The sequence below is a fragment of the Astyanax mexicanus genome, chromosome 3, assembly GCF_023375975.1.
Source record: "Astyanax mexicanus isolate ESR-SI-001 chromosome 3, AstMex3_surface, whole genome shotgun sequence".
Lineage (NCBI taxonomy): Eukaryota > Metazoa > Chordata > Actinopteri > Characiformes > Acestrorhamphidae > Astyanax > Astyanax mexicanus.
Window position 1 is genome coordinate 7,866,232 of NC_064410.1, and position 19,411 is coordinate 7,885,642.

At 38.0% G+C, this 19,411-nt stretch overlaps 1 protein-coding gene across 3 annotated transcripts in view; it reads right to left on the minus strand.

Annotated features, from left to right (window-relative positions):
- arhgap27l (Rho GTPase activating protein 27, like) overlaps positions 1 to 19,411 on the minus strand; it is a 67,718-nt gene that overhangs the window by 39,876 nt on the left and 8,431 nt on the right. For all 3 annotated transcript variants that reach the window (XM_049476087.1, XM_022668104.2, XM_049476088.1), the window contains exon 2: positions 9,562 to 10,475. In XM_049476087.1, the coding sequence (XP_049332044.1) occupies positions 9,562 to 10,425 (864 nt within the window). In that variant the 5' untranslated portion in view covers positions 10,426 to 10,475. The remainder of the gene's footprint in view (positions 1 to 9,561; positions 10,476 to 19,411) is intronic.

Below are 19,411 nucleotides of genomic sequence, written 5' to 3' on the forward strand. Positions count from 1 at the left end.
AAAACAGATACAACACATAGAAGACATGGTGGTGGTAGTTTCACTTGTGGGTTTGGAGAAAAGTAATAAAGTGGCTACATTTGAGTTATAAATTATGTTTCCAGTCACCACCAAGAAAAATTACTCCTCAAGTTTGTCTAAAATGACAAATCTAACGTGTTTTAACCAATTTAACAACTCTGAATGACTTGATTTACATTTCAAACCCTGATATTTGTTTTAACTGCACTGACAGCTGAGTACACAACACACAAAATATCTGTACTATACAATCTGCTGTAATGAATGAACTAATCTACACAAACTGTACTAATGAATTAACTCTACTATACACACTGTACCAGGAAGTAGACTGTAGATGCAGCTGCTGGTTTGATGTCACCATCTCTAAGATAATAAACACAATCAGTTTGTCAATATAAGGAATTTAACCATTTTTACCTGATTAAAACACTCGCTTTAATCCAATAAAATTAATAATTACACTGTTCCCAATAACTGCTGGATAAACAACACTCAGAAAAGGGATATTAAATGTATTATTGCTTTCGAGTTTTGGAGTATAATGAAAAATAAGTCTAGTGATCTTTTAAACACCAACTTTCCGTTCCACCTTAAATGGTGCAGCAGTTCACAGCAGTTACATGATGGCACCTGATGGCACACTATAGGATTCTTGTTATCCTGAACGCGAATGAAGCACTATTTAAGGTGGAACTGAGAGTTACAGTACAAAGCTGGAGAACAACAAGCCAGAATAACATTAGCCTGTAGAGAATACACAACACAAAACAGCTTTTTCAGAAAAAAACAATGTAATGGTTGGACTATTATTTTAAATATTGGATATCTAAATAACTACACACTTTACCTGTGAGTTATTTAAGAGCTCTGTAGGTAAAAAGAATTCAACCACAGCTAGTTTTTGCTGTCAGACTCGGTCTATGAACAACATTTAACCTTTTTTAGACGCTAAACAGACCAAACTGCTGCGCTTCAGCCAAACTTACTGACTTACCTCGACAGTATGTTTGATAAAACCCCACGAAAAGTCGATTCAGTCCGCTTAAAAACACCGCAGAGTTCAATAAGCCACGGGAACAGCTCCCCGTGCTGAGGTAACAATCTCCACTGCGCTGAAACTCAATCACCTCCACGCGCTCTGGGGTCAGAACTGTCTCTGACAGACCCACCTGAGGCAGCGCGAGAGCTCAACAGCGCGCTCAGAGGGCGTGGCGCGCGCGCCCTTAACCCTTCATCATCCTATTAACAACACAGTATTCTAGTGCTACAACTACTAAAACTACAACTACTACTAATACTTCTACTACTACTACTAATACTACAACTACTAATACTACTACTGATAATACAACTACTAAAACTACAACTACTACTAATACTTCTACTACTACTACTAATACTACAACTACAACTACTAATACTACTACTGATACTACAACTACTACTAACACTTCTACTACTACTAATACTACAACTACTAAAACTACAACTACTAATAATACTTCTACTACTACTACTAATACTACAACTACAACTACTAATACTACTACTGATACTACAACTTCTAAAACTACAACTACTACTAATACTTCTACTACTACTACTACTAATACTACAACTACTACTAATAATTCTACTACTACTACTAATACTACAACTACTACTACTACTAATACTACAACTACTACTAATAATTCTACTACTACTACTAATACTACAACTACTACTACTACTAATACTACAACTACAACTACTAATACTACTACTGATACTACAACTTCTAAAACTACAACTACTACTAATACTTCTACTACTACTAATACTACAACTACTACTAATAATTCTACTACTACTACTAATACTACAACTACTACTACTACTAATACTACAACTACTACTAATAATTCTACTACTACTACTAATACTACAACTACTACTACTAATACTACAACTACTAAAACTACAACTACTACTAATACTTTTACTACTAATACTACTACTTACACAGGAAATTTGGCAGTGTTAAATCAACACTTTTAGTGTTAAATTAACACTGAGAGTGTAAAGTTTAACACTAATAAGTGTTGATTTAACACTAACAGTGTTGATTTAACACTGCCAAATTTCCCGTGTATACTAATACTAATACTGCTACTACTACTACTACTAAAATTACTACTACTACTTTTACTACTACTAACAATAATAATAATACTTCTACTACTACTAATAATAATAATACTTCTACTACTACTACTTCTACTACTAATACTACTACTAATACTACTGCTACTACTAAAGCTACTCACACTGTACTGTAGAACTAACTGTAAAGTATGAATAGGGTTAACATTCATTACTAATGGTAGAAGTATAGATCCTATGTACTAGGATTTAAAATACTTCTGTAGAAGTTGAAGTAATGCACTAACCCCGACCCAAATAATTGAGTTAATATGTAAGACGGAGTAGAAGGAAAAAGACGTATGATTATGAATGATCAAATTTCTACTTTAGTAAGGTAAGAAAGTATTTGTACTTCATTACTTGACACTGCTCTCTACTACACACACACACTGTACTAGAGATTTAACTAATTACAATAGATACAGGAATCACCAGTCCAAGTGTTTGCATTCATGCGGCTGCACAATGAGCACAACACTTCTTTTCCTCTGGTTTGTTTAAAGACTGCCTCAACTTGTAATCAGTCCAAAAATCTCAACCATCTAGAAAACTGCTTTCACACTGGATCAATGTTCAGTAGACCTGAACCGAGCAACCTCTTTTGGTTCTTGAATGATGTGTAATTTCTCTCCATTAGTAAATCTGAAATAAATTCTCTATGCATGCCTAAAAAGGTTAAAAATCCATAGTTGGAGCTCAGGGCCAGCCATACTACACTACTCCTAGAGCAGAGAGAGTTATGGGTCTTGTTCCACATTGGCAGCTTAGTGCACCTGGTTATCAAACCCACAACCCTGTGATCAATAACCTAGCACTCTATCCAGTGAGTCTGAGAAAATGTAATGCATCCTGAGTTGCTGTTGGTTCCTCAGTAAGGAGCAGCATGGTTATATTTAGCCCCAGTAAATCCAAAAGTAATAGAAATTCTACACGCAGACAAGTGTGTGTTTTGGCCTGCATGTCGATGTACACTTGTTTGGGATACAAGCAGATGGGTGAGGTTTGGAACATTGTAGGAAAAGACTCCTCCTGTATTCTGTAAACACTGCAGGCCTCAGGGTAGCGGTACAGTAAGTCATTCTTGCGCAATCGAAAATGCTTGGACATCTTTCTCCATGTGATTCATTTCAGCTTAGTCTTTTAAAACTACATTGACATGAAAAAGTATTTGCCTCTTACAGATTTCTTTTGTTTTTGTCTTTTTTTCATTCATAAAGTTTTCAAACTTTAATCAAACTTTAATATCAGACAAAGATAACATGAGTAAATCTTAAAAGCACTTTTTAAATGATGATTTCATTTATTAAGGGAAAATTTTTTGTGAAAAATTTAACTGTAATTAATCCAATGATCCAATCAAATGTCACTAACCTCAACCAGGCCATAAATTGATCCTGTCTGACTATGTGAAGCAGATAAAAGATCCCAAAAATCCACACACTATGCCCCAATTTGAAGAAATTCAAAAAACAGATAGGAAAACAAAGTCACTGATCATCTATCAGTCTGGAAAAAAGTAATTTCTAAAGCTTTGGGACTCCAGTGGACCACACTAAGAGCTATCAATCACAAATGAAGAACACTGGTAATCCTTCCCAGGAGTGGCCGGCCGATCAAAATGATTTCAAAAGGCATGGACAACTGATCCAGGAGGTCAAAAAAGAATCCAGAACAACATTTAAAGAACTGCAGGTCTTACTTGCCTCAGTTAAGGTATATTTAAAATAGGGACTGGGTGAAAATGGTCTCCAAGGGAGAGTTTTAAGCCAAAAACACTGCTGAACAAAAAGAACACAATTGCCCATCTCACATTTGCCAAAAAAACGTCTTGATGATCCCCAAGACTTAGGGTAAATACTATCACATAATTTCAGAAAAAGAACATCATACTGAATGTAAAACATGGTGGTGGTAGTGTGATGGTCTGTGGCTGCTTTGCTGCTTCAGGGTCTGGAAAACTTGCTGTAACAGATGAAACCAGTAATTCTGTTGTTTACCAGACAATTGTAAAGAAAAGAATGTCTGGCCATCTGTTTGTGACCTCAAGCTCTGGCGTACTTGGGTTCTGCAGCAGGACAATGCTCCAAAGCACACAAACAAGTTGACCTCTGACTGGCTTAAAAAAAGCAAAAGGGAAGTTTTGGAATGGCCTAGTCAAAGTCTGATTGAGATGCTTTCAGGTGATCTTAAAAGGACCGTTCATGCTTGAAGACCCTACAATGTGGCTGAATTAAAGAAATTTTGTAAAGAAGAATGGACCAAAATTCCTCCACAGAGATGTGAAAGACTCATTGCCTGTTATCACAAACTCTTGACTGCAGTTGTTGCTGCTGGCACAACCAAGTTATTAGGTTTAGGTTAGTTTTGGATATTTTTTTTTTCCTTTGATAAATAAAATGATCGTTTAAATATTGCTTTTTATATTTAATCAGGTTATCTTTGTCTGACATTAAAGTTTCTTTGATAATCTGAAAAATATCAATATGACAAAACAAGAGAATGTAGTCACACTCAAGTGGCATTATCCATTCAGGAAAGTGTTGACTCTTCCAAAAGCCTTAAAATAAGCATTTTCTCACCAGGAACTGAGAATTCCCTGAGTCCTGAAGAATAAAAATACCTCAGGTTTAAAGGCACTGTACTGAAATGAAGCTCCCTACAAATGTAAACACAAACAAAAGACTTCGTGATTAGACGTAAGTGTCAGTTACCTTGGAGCACATCTAGATGGTCATTTCCTCCTTTGCCTTCCATATTAAATCACAGCCAGTGAACTGTGAGGCATGTGAATCTTCATGCCCTGGTGACTCTGTGTGTGCAGATTTGGTGTCAAACGCTGAGAAGCAGAAACACTAACAATTACTCTGTAATCTGATGCTGGTGCTCTGAAAGCTTTTATCCCTCAGCAGAACATTGTTCTTCCTAAAGTTAGGCAGGTACAGTATCTGATGGTGTTTAAGAGTGCATAATAATCCCACTTTTTAGGGAAGAGTTATGAAGTTAAATGTCTCTTTTCTCTGTTTGCCTCATTGTTGTACAGTTAAGCTGTGTGAGGCTTAGCTAGGGTTAGAGTTTCCAAAGCGGAGAAGAAATTAGGTGAGCAGTAAGCAGAAAAGGCCAAAGTGCTAATGGTTACCACTCTGCAGCAAGTGCCTCTCTCTCAGTGATACATCTCCAGAGGCCCGTTGCAACAAGGCAAGCAAACCAATCAATTGCCGAGGGCCCTGAGCTGAACTGGGTCTGGCCCCCAGAGAACGACTGGTTAAATAAATTAGGCCTGTGTGTCTTGTACAAATGGTGTTATTTAACAGCAGCAGGGCTGCCAACAACATTGGTATGGGTAAGGTTTATGTTATCTACCTGCCTGGTAGTCAATACTAGAACAGTTCATGCAGCTTGTTTCAAACGGGCTGATAATTTGGCTACACACTGCAATATGTTACAATAACAGGATAAGCTAAATACAGATTTGTTACAGATTCACTGCTTATCATATTAGTATCATGACATTGCCATAGTCTAATGTTCTTGTGTAACTTCATTTTTGGCGAAGATGGTGTAGCTTCTCTGCAATGCAAGCTATTCTTCCGTGATAATCTACCTACCAAATTGGGGGTAGAAATAGCCTACAAAAAATTTGCATCATATAACCAGACAGTGGTATCCATGCACACAAGCAGTTGACCGTCCTTAAAGCATCAGCTGCATCTGTCTAATTCTCAAACAGCAGAATTCTAAAATATGCCTAAGCTAATGCTTGGGGCCCCAAATGCCTTGAAACAGCCCTGCATCTCCAGATACTCAGTAATATACATAGATCCAAAACCTATAATTGTCTATAATAAGTCCATAATATTATCAATTGTATGAATTGGACCCCTAAAAAATCTTTCTTGTTACAGCATTAGTTTAATTTCTTTATCAAGTTTTAATGGGAACAAATTAGTTACATTTGGGAAATGCTACAACCACAAATAAGAAAAAGAGGTTGTGATTTACTTAGAATTGTATTTCATTCCAGAACCTTAATTATAATTGTCAATATACATCTGTTCCAGAATTTCAGACCTGCATAATAATCCTAAATAATTATGACAAATGATTCAAAATATGATTTCATTATCTATAAAAAAAACAGTACCTAACATTCATGCTAAAAAGTACACAGCGCTAGATTGAGGAACCCTGAGTGTTCCATGTAGCTTGTTTTAACACGGTAAATGCGCAGACTACAGGCTGATACTACTCACCTCTGAACAGCAAAAAAGCTAGCAAAGGACTCTAGGGCATGGTCAGATTGCTGGACTGCACCATTTTGAACAGCTATGATTTAATTAACTCGTTCCCACACCTTAATATGTCGTTCCTACGCATTGTTTTTACATGATGTCACCTCAGGGTCTCCAAAGAATTTCTTACACAGGTCTGCATAAACCAAGAGCTTCTAACTTTTGTCATGTGGAGTCCTTACTCACTTTTGATGGTTAACACTGCTACTGTGTTTCTCAGATGCTTACAGCTTTGTTGTTGCAGGAGTGTATGCTAACTTGCTAATTCTGGCTGCTAATGCTAACCTAAATAACACAGAGGGGTGGGTGTGAAGAAAATGGAAACTTAAAACTTTTTTGTTTGTAGCCTCTTACAGTGGGCAATTATTTGCATGAGAAAATGAAAAAATTACAGAATTTAATTCTGAATGATTACTCTGAATGTCTTGCACAGGGCAGCCTTAAACCAAGAGCTTCTAACTTCGTAGTGTGGAGTTCTACCTCAATAAGTACACTGTTACTATATTTCACAGATTTAAACAGCTTTGTTGTCGCAGTAGCGTACGCTAACTTGCTAATGTTGGCTGCTAATGCTAACCTAAATAACAAAGAGGGGTGGGTGTGAGTAAAATAGAAACTAAAAACAAAGTTTTTCTGTTTGTAGCCTCTTACAGTAGGCAGTTGGGTGTTTGTAAATAAACACTGGATTCATTGTTTCACGAGGAAATGAAAAAAAAATGACAGTATTTAATTCTAAAGGATTATTCTGAAGATACATACAGGCCTGCATTAAACCAAGAGCTTCTAACTTGTTTGTAGTGTGGAGTTCTACCTCACTAAGTACACTGTTACTATATTTCACAGATTTAAACAGCTTTGTTGCTGCAGTAGCGTACGCTAACTTGCTAATGTTGTCTGCTAATGCTAACCTAAATAACAAAGAGGGGTGGGTGTAAAATGGAAACTAAAAACTATTTTTTTTTCTGTTAGTAGCCTCTTACAGTGGGCAGTTGGGTGTTTGTAAATAATGTTTACATTATTTACATTGTTTTCATTAATTACTCTATCTGCATTAAACCAAGAGCTTCTACACTGCAATTTTCTAAATTTAAGGCAATAATTCTTATAATCTTCTCTGATAAGACTTTTGACTTACTAAGCATTGTAAGTGTTAGCTTATTTTGCTTATTTTAGGGATAATTATCTTAATCATTTTGAACATTTTGTTTACCCCGTTGGCAGATTTATTTGCTTAACATACATAGTCTTAATTTGCATTTATTTTGTCTAGTTTTTGCCAATGGATTTTTTGCAGTGTAACTTCTACATATTGTGGAGTTCTACCTCACTAAGTGACAATTTACATTGTTACTATGTTTCTATGTATGATTTAAACAGCTTTATTTTTGGAGCAGTGTTCGCTAACTTGCTAATGCTGGCTGCTAATGCTAACCTAAATAGCACAAAGGGGTGGGTGTGAGGACAATGGAAACTAAAAATATAGTTTTTCTGTTTGTAGCCTCTTACAGTGGGCGGTTGGGTGTTTTATAAATAATAGCTGGATTCATTATTTGCATGAGAAAATGAAAAAAGGACAGTATTTGATTCTGTATGATTACCCTGAATGTACATTCTCAGATATTTTTCTCGTTCTTTCATAGACACAGAAACACACAGCTTTTGTTTGATCTTGTTTGAGCTCATCATATCCTGCGCTTGCTGGAGGAAAGGCTGTAATATCCTGTCCTGAAGTCACGTTTACAGCACACACTCAGACTCTCCAGTACTCTCCCTCTGATTCCATTGTTTCAGTTTTATTCCTGTCATTCAGCCCTGTGTGTTCAGTGACCTTAACTTTGTGACTAAGCTAAAAAAAACAGACCTTTGGAAAAGTTTAAATCATCACAGATTTGGCCTAATAACATTCCTTCCCTTACTTTCTAGTCAATTACGCTTAATTGGATTAAATTTTGGGAAAAAAAAATAGATTATTGTATGTAAAGCCAAACTTATGACTGTCATCAGGGTACAGTGATAGACCCATAAGGCCACATACCTTTATAAGTGCATTTGAGAGCATTGGAGTGTAAACAGCGCCTCCCAGTGGTGTCAGCAACCGAAAACATCACAAAAATAACAGCTCTGGAAAGGATTGAGACCACTTCAGTTTCTGACTTTGCTTTTTATAGATATATGTTTGAGTAAAATGAACATTGTTATTTTATTCTATAAACTACAGCCAACATTTCTCCCAAATTCCAAAAAAAAATATTGTCATTTAGAGCATTTATTTGCAGAAAATGAGAAATGGCTGAAATGAAAAAAAAGATGCAGAGCTTTCAGACCTCAAATAATGCAAATAAAACAAGTTCATAGCCATGTTCTCCTCCAGCAGTCTTACACACTGCTTTTGGATAACTTAATTCCACTCCTGATGCAAACATTTAAGCAGTTCAGTTTGGTTTGATGGCTTGTGATCATCCATCTTCTTCTTGATTATATTCCAGCATATTCCAACATCATTAAGTGGTCTCTTATTTTTTTAGAGCTGTATAGTTTGAGCATATGTACATGCTGTAAATGTTTTTACCTTAAAATTAGTATAAGAGATTGTCATATGGTGCCATATATGAAATATATGGCACCATATGACAATCTCTTATACTAATTTTTTAGAAGAAGTGGGACGATGTAGGATGTTTAAAACTGATGATAATAATAAAAGTAGTAGTAATTGCAGTTTTGTGAGTAATACACTAGAATGTGGGCTTGTAGACAGGGTCTATCGGGGTAAACACTAAACACAAAAAAATATAAAGTTATGAAAACTACAAATGAGATTTATGCATGCTGTAAACTTTCTGAGGTCAACTGGCCCACCACCATGGGTTGCTATGTCTACCACCATGGTAACACCATTGGTAAATGGTAAAACCATTGTTTGAGAACCACTTAAATACAACATCCAGTTATTTATTTGTAGTTAATTCTAAGAGAGGTACAGTATATTGGCATCTTCTGCAAAGATCAGTATTGTAAAAAAAAAAAATCTTGTGCTGCGTGTGTGTGTTTCAGCCCTTACCTTGGCCTGTGGTCCAGGTGAGGTTGAACTGGGTGCAGGCTCTTGCACAGCATTAGGAACAGGGTCAGTTTTTATCAAATCGTCCAGTTTCAGGTCCAATATGGACTCATAAATATTCTCAGAGTCTGAGGAGCATGTGGGCTCTGGGCTGGACTCCTCGTCTGGCTCTATTAGTGGCTCTGGTTTGGGAGGCAGTCCCTGATGCTTATTGTCTATCAGGTTCTTTACTGATGGGGGTTCCACAGGCTTGGCTAGGCGAAGCACCGGGTCAGCGGGGCTGAAACTGGGCACTCGGGACTTCTGGGACAGATCTTCCAAGGGGGCTCCTCGGGAACCAAACAGCAAGTTGGGTGCGAGGCTTAGCCTTTTCTTCTGCTGTGCAGCATCTGAAACAGAGACTGCGGGGACAGAGTGAAAGGATACAAGAGAGTCTGCCAAGCTGCTGTGAGTGTACAACGGAGGCTCATGGATGTCCAAAGGAACACCGAACGTGGACATGCGGTTCTCTGTTTTGCGGCCATTCCCTGGCGAGCGCAACCTGATGGTCACTTCGTTGGGTTTGGCCTTCTCAGCAAGATCAGGCACAGGTGGTCTTACTTCAGGCACTGGAGGGTCCGCAAAATCCAGAGGTGAGGGGAAAGTGAGCGGTAACTCCTTCACATACTTTGCTGGTATGTAAAATGGCTTGGCGCGCTCGTCCTTGCGCACGTGCCACCAGTGGTCGTTGGTTTTGGACAAGAGGGTGTACCGTTCGTTGGGCTTGATGCACACCTTGCAGCCATCCCGACCCATGTACTCGTACTCAAACTCCACCAGTACCAGACCCATGCTGCAGGACGTTGTCATCTTACCCACCTCACCCATCTCAACACCTGCCGAGGTCACGGTGGAGTCACGGCTCGAGCAATGGCCTCCTGTGGGTCGCAAAGAAATTGAAAAAACATTAGAAATGGTCTTGGTATGTCATATTTTTTAACTTGGGTTATAAGTACAGTGCACCTGTGGCCTCCAGTTGACCTCAATGTTGTTATGTGGGGTTAGTAATATTGTAAAGAGGTTTCTGGAGGTCCTTGATTGTTGACATGTAATTTCCTTAATCATGTGGAATAATCTAGAGGCTAAAGTGGAAACACAGAAGGAAATTGCATTATTTAATCAATTTGAAGGTCAATGCATTATTGAATTTTAGATTGGACCTAATAGATTTACAGAATTAAATGTAAAGAGATGAAGAACAGCTCTGTAGTAGGGGTGGGTGCGCCATATTGAATCGCAAATGTAAATTACTTTGCAGAATATTTATAACAATTTTTATAACAATTAAAAACAATTAGCAACATATTAGACCCTATTTTAGTGATCTATAGGCAAGCAGTCAACCATATAGCTTGATCTAAGACATATTGATGTGTCTTTGGTATCATGAGGACGCAATAAATATGCCTTGCACAGTTCAAAATGTGCAAAAGGTATGTACTTATTCTCTTGATTAATTCATTAGTGTGATATGTGCGTAACCTGAAATAAACCAATCAGCATGTCACTTGCCATTCCCTTTAAGAGCCAAGTGCACTCTGACTTTGATGGATTGGTATTTTAATGGCGCAGCACATTTTTCTGCACTTCCCAGCAGAGGAAATTGATCTGCTCATTTATTTTCTATTCTGTTTATTGCCTGTGTAAAAGTTGGGCTTTGCACTGTGTGCATCTGTATGTGTTTGTGCATGTAATGAGTGGGGGTGTAAATGCACTGAGCACATATCGCACCTGCTTTGCCAAGGTAGTAATGAACATCTGACTGTTTACTGTTGTCAAGTTTCTAATTAGTCAGTGGCGCACCTGTGTTTTCCACTAGTTACCCCTCTTTTAATCCTTAATTAACTTTACACTTAGTGGAACCTGAATGACAATATTCTAAGCTGTCACAAATTGCATGCTTTGAACTCTGATGATGCATTCACAAGGTATGTGGGAGTGTCATGCACAGGTTAATTATGGTGCATTGTTATGACTCATTATTACTATCGTCATGCATGCAAGTCTTCCAAAGGAACATTTGTACCATAGCTGAAACTGAGTGGCCCAGACTGTAGGCCCAGATAGCACCTGCCAAAAAACATAAAAATCCAACTGTGTATTTTACAGATTGTTGAGCATGTTAGTTTTTTTTTAAACAGCTGTAAGAACTCTTTTTTGTGGTTATTTCATGTCAGATCAGTCACGTGATCTCATTTCCCACACCGTTGTAGAGCACACTTGAGTAAACATTGGAAACCTCATCATTGCTCCAGCCCACACCTTGAGTCCACAGCTAATGTTTAACTATAAAGAATGCAGGGCAGGCAGCAGGGCTATCAGGGCAGGTAGCTGCTGCCACCCTGTACAAGTCTGGCTCTGTGCTCATAAAGAATCTCAGCAAGTAGTGAGAAGCGAGTTTCTCAGGAAAAGACTTCTATAAAGTTTGTATTTACAATTCTCCCGTATACATATGACTTCCAGCTCAATCAGTAACTCCAGTGCTGTATATACCTGAATTTGAGTATAGATTTGTGTATAATTGTAATAATTGTAATGCAGTCGCTCTGTGCAGAATAAACGGTTTATAACAGGGGTGTCCAAACTACGGCCCGCGGGCCATTTGCGGCGTAGGTACCGCGAGGTATAGAAATAGAATGAAAGTTGGCCCGCTGTTAAGCAGGTTTTTATAATGTGAGATTCAAAGTTTGAACGCTAGGTGTCAGAAACGGGCCAAAGAGTCTAAAAGCGGAGAGAGTGTGCATTTCTAGCGAAAAAAAAAAAGGGCCAAAGAGTCTAAAAGCGAAGAGAGTGCGCTGTTCTAGTGCAGAAAAACAGGCCAAAGAGTCTAAAAGCGAAGAGGGTGCGCATTTCTAGCGCACAAAATTGGGCCAAAGAGTCAAAAAGTGGAGAGGGTGCGCATTTCTAGCGCAGAAAAACAGGCCAAAGAGTATAAAAGCAGAGAGGGTGCGCATTTCTAGCGCAGAAAAACGGGCCAAAGAGTCAAAAAGCGGAGAGGGTGCGCATTTCTAGCGCAGAAAAACAGGCCAAAGAGTCTAAAAGCGGAGAGGGTGCACAGTTCTAGCACAGAAAAAGAGGCCAGAGGGTCTAAAAGCGGAGAGGGTGCACAGTTCTAGCACAGAAAAAGAGGCCAGAGGGTCTAAAAGCGAAGAGAGTGCTCAGTTGTAGCGCAGAAAAACAGGCCAAAGAGTCTAAAAGTTGCCGTAATTAAGGAGTTTAATATTAAGAGACATCATGAAATGAAACATCAATTTGAAAAATCTTAGTTTACACAACACTGTCAAAGATAGATAAAGATAGTAAGTCAAGTAAAATGGTGTTTACATCAAAATAATCAGGAAAATTTATTATTTCAAGTGGTATATTTCATTATTTGTTTTATTACAGAGTGTGGCCCGTGAAGTTTAGACACCCCTGGTTCATAATAATTAATATGACTAAAAAGTTGTTAAATAATGAAGATGTGTCTAGTTGTTTCTAAAATCAACTGTATGGCAAAAGAATTAAGCTGTTAGCATAATGGCTGTGCAAAAACCTCCAAAATCACCGTCAACTTTATTGAAATTGAAGGGGAAAACTTTACTTTACATTAAAGGCAATGTCATTTTGTAATTTTGGATTTCTATTGTAATTTCTATTTGGCCATTTCTCATGAAATTCTGAAGTAATAAAAAACAGTTGTCAATCTGTCAAATGCATGCATGTATAATTGGACACACATGCTCATTAATATTAGTTAACTAAACAAATTAGTTAATATTAGTTTTTATTTGTATTATATGCTACATTGTACATTATTATTAAATATATAAAAGCTATGCAATTAGTTAGTAGACAATAAAAGGGTTTGGCCTTCACAACAACATGACAAAAACCCAGGAGTCGGAGCACAGAGTAAAGGAAAGGCAGTTAACAAGAGTTAAGCAGCTCTAGAACTCCTTTAAGACAGTTGGAGAACTATTCCAGGTTCTACGTCATGAAGCCGACTGATAGAATTCTAAGAGTAGGCAAAAAGAGTTGGCATCAAAGCAAAAGGTACTACTCTAAAATATAAAACATATTCTGACTGGTTTAAATGAGAAGGGGTGTGTCCAAACTTTTGACTGGTACTGTATGTCCTGAACAGGTGCACCAGTAAGCAGATGAGGGTTTGGTTTGATAAAGATAAAGAAAAGCCTTAAAAAAGATCACCGTAGGGGTGCTGAATGGTCCAGCAAGCTAAACGCTGCCACTATGATCAGGAGATTACTGGTTTGAATCCCGGTCATGCAGCTTGTCATCAGCTACCGGAGCCCTGAGAGAGTAAAGTTGGCTTTTCTCTCTCTGGGTGGGTAGATGCTGCTCTTTTCCCTCATCACTCCTAGGGTGATGTCAATCAGCACAAGGCATCTGTGAGCTGATGTATTAAAATGAGCACCCAAAAAATCTCCTTTAAGCACACAAGAATCTATTACTGTTTTGTATAAATATTTGTTAAGTGTTTTTCTTTTTGTACCAGCCTTCGCTAACACATATCTGTGTAGCTGTTAAAGAGATTAGATGGATACTGATTCTCAGCCAGGTTTAGAATGATGTAAAACACTTGATGAGAGATGAGAGATGTCTGTTTATCGTCTTATCATCTTCTGGTATTTGCAGCCTGTTCACTTACTGGAGGAAATAACTGCAGTAAAGAGTGAAAACAACACACTTGGGCCACCCCTTCACACTTACACTGTCTGTAAAACAGGTTTGCTCTCATATTTTGGTTTTAATGCTATGAATGATATGAAATCTCATAATTGTTATTGTAACTGAAGCTGATGAATTGTTTTAGTTTGACCTGCATTTGGAATTTGGTGCAACACATCATTGAGCCTGTTAGAATGGGGATCATTTACATATTCCAGTCTTAAAGGGTAACTAAACTCCCTGATTTTAGCTGACTCCAGCCTTAGCTCAAATTAGAAAAATGAAAAAAATAAAAATAAAATGGAGGAGTAGATTGGTAGGGGCACTGGGTGATGTATGGGTTTAGAGTTTAAAGGGGAAGGGGGGAGAGCTCATTGACTGAGCTTTAGCAGCAGCCGCAGTGTGCCTCTGACAGTGGTAAGACCCAGGTGGGTGGTATTATTGATCGACTGATTTGCATAAACGGAAACATCGTCCTCACCTACAGCACAGTTAAACCTGCGTGGGTGCTGCAGAGGCGGAAATGACGAAAATAAAAGCTTTTTAAAGGTTTTTTAAAGGTTAGGAAAGGTTTATACATTTGATAACCATGTATCTGGTATCTTTCATTACTTTAAAGGAAAACATTTCAGCTATTAAAGAACAAAAATATGGTTTAGGGTTTGTAAAGGTGGACATTGGAAAAACACATGAACCAAAGTTAGACCTGGAACAGTCAGTCTCTCAGGAGTATCCTTTAGAAAGGATGGTGGTAGAAAGATTGGTCTGCTAAAGCAGTCAGATGCATCATGATTCCATCACCGCGTATCCATAGCGGTCTGTTATGTGGTTTCGCCCTGAGCGAAGAGATAAAAGCTCTAAATAAGAGCTCCCTGGAGAACTGATTGCAAATAGGCATGAACTTTGATGTCACTCATCTTCAAACAGAGACTACAGAGAGAACTTGGAGCTTGGTGCTCGGAGTAGGGGGAGGTTGAAAGGACTACAGACTTGGCTGGCTTCGTTTGGCGAGCCTTGGGCCAAGGTCTGGAGTAGCAGGAGCTTCCTGTTACACATTTTGTCTGACTGCACTGAACTGTGGTTAGCACTTTTTTTTTTTGTTTCGGTCTTCAGTTTCCTTTTTCATGCTGGTCGAGCCAAATCCCAAACTTGAAAACTGCTGTTAGAGAAGCTCAGCTGGCCTCAGATGCGTGCAGCAGGGTATTTTCTTCCTGTGCCATGTTTTGGTGCTGCTGAGGGCAGCAGAGTGGTTTCCTGCACTTCTTTTCTTTTTTTTGCGCAACAGCATCAGACAACACAGGCAGAGGAAGTCTGTTTAGCAGGTCACCGCAAAAACCCAAATTCAAGTGACGTAGACGGTATTAGGTAACAAAATTTAGACTCCAAAAGTTTAACTGGAGAAAGGTGCAGAATGAAAGATTACTGAGAGCCAGAGGTGTAAAGTAATGAATTACATTTACTCAAGTTACTGTAATTGAGTAGATTTTATGAGTAATTTGTAATTTTTAAAGTAGTTTTTAAAATAGGTAACTTTACTTTTACTACATTTTGTACATTTTGACACAAGTAATTTACTTTGCTACATTGGAAAACTCCCTGTTACTGATTAAATAAAGGCAATAACCTCCTCATGCAATACAAAATGTGCATATCCCCCACTGGACAGAGCTGTTAGCTTTCAAAACTTCCACATCAAACCTGCGAAAGCATGGGGTGGTGAGTATTTTTATCATTAAACAATCTGCTTAAATGTAAAAAAAAAACATGCAAATAGCGGTTAAAGCACAGCAATTGGAATTTAAAATATAACAATGACCTGTAAAACTATAAAAATACAGTTTATAGTCACATATATGACCATAACTTTTTAAAAGTAAAGAACAAAAAACTATGCCACTTGTTCTTGAAAATGTTTTATGGGGTGGTCTGAAGAAATACTGCCTAAAAGGTCCAAATTATTATGTGGAATAATAGTTCATTAAAAAAGATTTAATTTATGATTTGTTTTACTTCTTTTACATCAAATAATTTATGCTGCAGCCGCTGCCGTCTGTTGCACCATTTAAGGTGGAACAGGAAAGTTAGCTAGCTATCTACCTTTTAAGCTTGTTATGAAGATTTCAAGCATAAAACTTTGAAACTTCACATTAACTATGGTAATATAGTGCTACTTCCATGTGTGGGTTTCTTACAAGTAATTCTCATACACCTTCGTTTGAAGTGTGCACCTGAAAAATCTCCGCTTGCAGGGCCAACAAGCCCTTTACCTTTCCCCTACCCCTCCAGCGTAACAAGAATCGGGACACCCCTACCCCTTGGCATGCACGGAGAAAACAGAGAGGTAGGGGTAAGGAGTAGGGCCAAGGGGTGAAATGGGATTGGGCCTTAGTACTTAGCATTTAAAACAGATTTTAATGTGCTCACTTGTAGTTTTTTAATACTCTCAGCATGTATATATTATCAATTTATCACAATATATAATTGGTATTGTATTATTTATCGATAAGATATAAGATAATAATTTTTTGTGTGTGTCAGGACACTGCGCATTGTTTGTTTGTTGTTTATTCAGTATGACTGACTTTGCAGAAACAGGTAGGACGTGTTGGAAAGTTGCTGAGTTGCAAATATGTGAAAAGGAGAGTCAGAGTCAGCTTGTATAGTTCCTGTAGAGAAGAAGTACCAACAATAGAACAGAACTCATTGGACTCATTGGCAACATGCCTAATTCCAGGCGTGGATTAGATGGGTATAAAACTTCAAGTTTAAAAGTATTGACCTGTGGAGCAGTGGAAGGACTGTTCTCTCTCTCTGGAATGATGGAGCTTGATCTAGTACATTTGGGATGAGTTGTGGAGTTACGGATAAGGTGATGTCATGAACATCCAAAGTCCTAACCTCAAGAACACTCATCATTAAATTAGCACTGCACTGTTTTATCAATATAATCAATAATGATGATTCTAAAAGCATGTCAACTTCATTTGTAGCTGTAATACACTACACAAAGTACTGGGGGCAGAAACTCAGTGGGGGGGGGGAGGGTTAAGGAAGGGCTGCTCACTCATTCAGTTCAAACTAAGCTGTCAGCATATTTCATGTGTAAACATTTTCTAGACATTTAAAGGACATTTAAAGCCCACATTCAGCTGTTTCTATCTGTTTTAAGACATCGAGAAGACTTGTAACTGGAGCTATATCCACAAGAGGCAGAAAAAGGGGAATTATTACCCCCCAAAAATATTGTTGACTAATAGACTAATCAGAACTACCAAAATAATCATTAGTTACAACCCTATATGAATGCAATCAAATCTTCACAATGTACCAAAATCTAGTAGAGCTTCAGAGCTCTCACTGAACAACAGGCAGAACATTGCAAAACTGTCCAATCTAAGCACAAGGGTGCTACTTTAAAGGATCTAAAATATAAATGGTTTGTTTAACACTTTTTTGTTTGCTAAATAATTCAATATGTTTATGGATTACTTTAGTATTATTCTATGATGTAGAAAATTTTAAAAAATAATGAAAAAAAACACTGGTTTTAACGTGTGTCCCAACTTTTGGTACTGGTACTGTATTGAAAGATAAATCTCTACGATACTTCACAGAAGTAAATTTCACAGAATTTAATAACCATTCTTCTTCACTGCAGATTTACCCTATTCATTTGATTATAGCACCATCACATTCACTCCAAGAAACAGAGGTACGATATGAATACTTTTTTGTACTCAAAGGTACACTCTTCATAATTGTACCCTCAAAGGTACAATATTGGTCTTTACAGGGTCAGATTTGTTCCCTCTGAAGTACAAAGTCATTTCTAACAGCAATAAGTACAGCTTTGTACCATTTAACCAGTCAAAGGGTGCATTCAGTATTCTGTATCACTGTACTAAAAAACAATATATATTTTAATTGCACATTTTTTATTTAAAAGCCAGACAATTTTGGATCATCAAGTTTTTGAGCCAGATTTAGCTGATGATAATGTTTAAAATTTTTATAATCTTTACTGGCACAAAAACCATGGGTACAAAAAAGGGCTTTCATTGGAAGGTACTTTTTTGTACCTCAATATAAGGTACAGCCCCAGCGACAAGCTTTGTACCCTTTTAAGTACAAATCAGTACTTACTTTTCTTAGTGTGTTTAGTAATGAAGCAGTTACTTTAGTAAGTCAAATTGGGAGGTGAGCCTTAAGCCCTATCCGAACGGAAATAGTTTTTCCGGGGGACGTCTGTGAAAATCATTTCACGCTTCTACTGAATAGTGAAAAAACTCTTGCAACCGGACTGCAAATGAAAAAACAGGAGGACTAATGAGTTTTTTGGCTGTCCTGGTCACATGACATCGCGTTCAGTAGCTCCTCCATTTCCACTCGCTGTTGTGTTTATGTGGATCTCTGGGGAAACGTGCGCTTAAAGTGTAATTACAGTGTGTGGCAATGGACAAATAGCTATTTTATTAAACGCAAGGAGATGACAAAACTCAGAAATGTGGATCTAGATGGGATTAAAATTACTGGAGGACCTTGGAGTTCAGCAAAAGAGAGTAGGTAATTCAGCCTGTATTTTTTTTCTTAGAAAAACACATACATAGTCATTCTGGACGGGAATAAAATCACAGAGGACAACCCCATAAAAGAGAACCCCCTGAGAAAATAATCCTGTCCGGATAGAGTCTTAGTGAGATTAGAGTGCCTGTGTTTCAATAGAAATATCGGCAATTGATGCAGACAAACCAAGTCTCCCTGAAGCTGCGGGAGTCTCCCGCATTTCGGTAGCGGCTTCCTGATGCCCGCGAGTCACATATAATCTCCCGGAATTCAGAACGAGTGCCCCAAACGCGCACACAGGCGACAGACTTGTTTTCTCTAATCGCGTGTGGGAAGGAGACAGAGAAAACAGAGAGGGTTCTGATTGGCCTGTTCTCTGCAAAGAGTCTGTGAGACAACCAATCAGTTTTTACTGTGGGCGGGCAGTGTTTTTCCCCCCTCCCGGACGGGATTTGTTCAGTGAGTGAGAGAAAGCAGATCATGGTGGAGGCAATATTAGTAATTATTGTAATATGATATTAAATGTTTTTGATGTGCAATTTTTTGTGATATTGTAACTGTCAATTTGGCAAATAAAGGC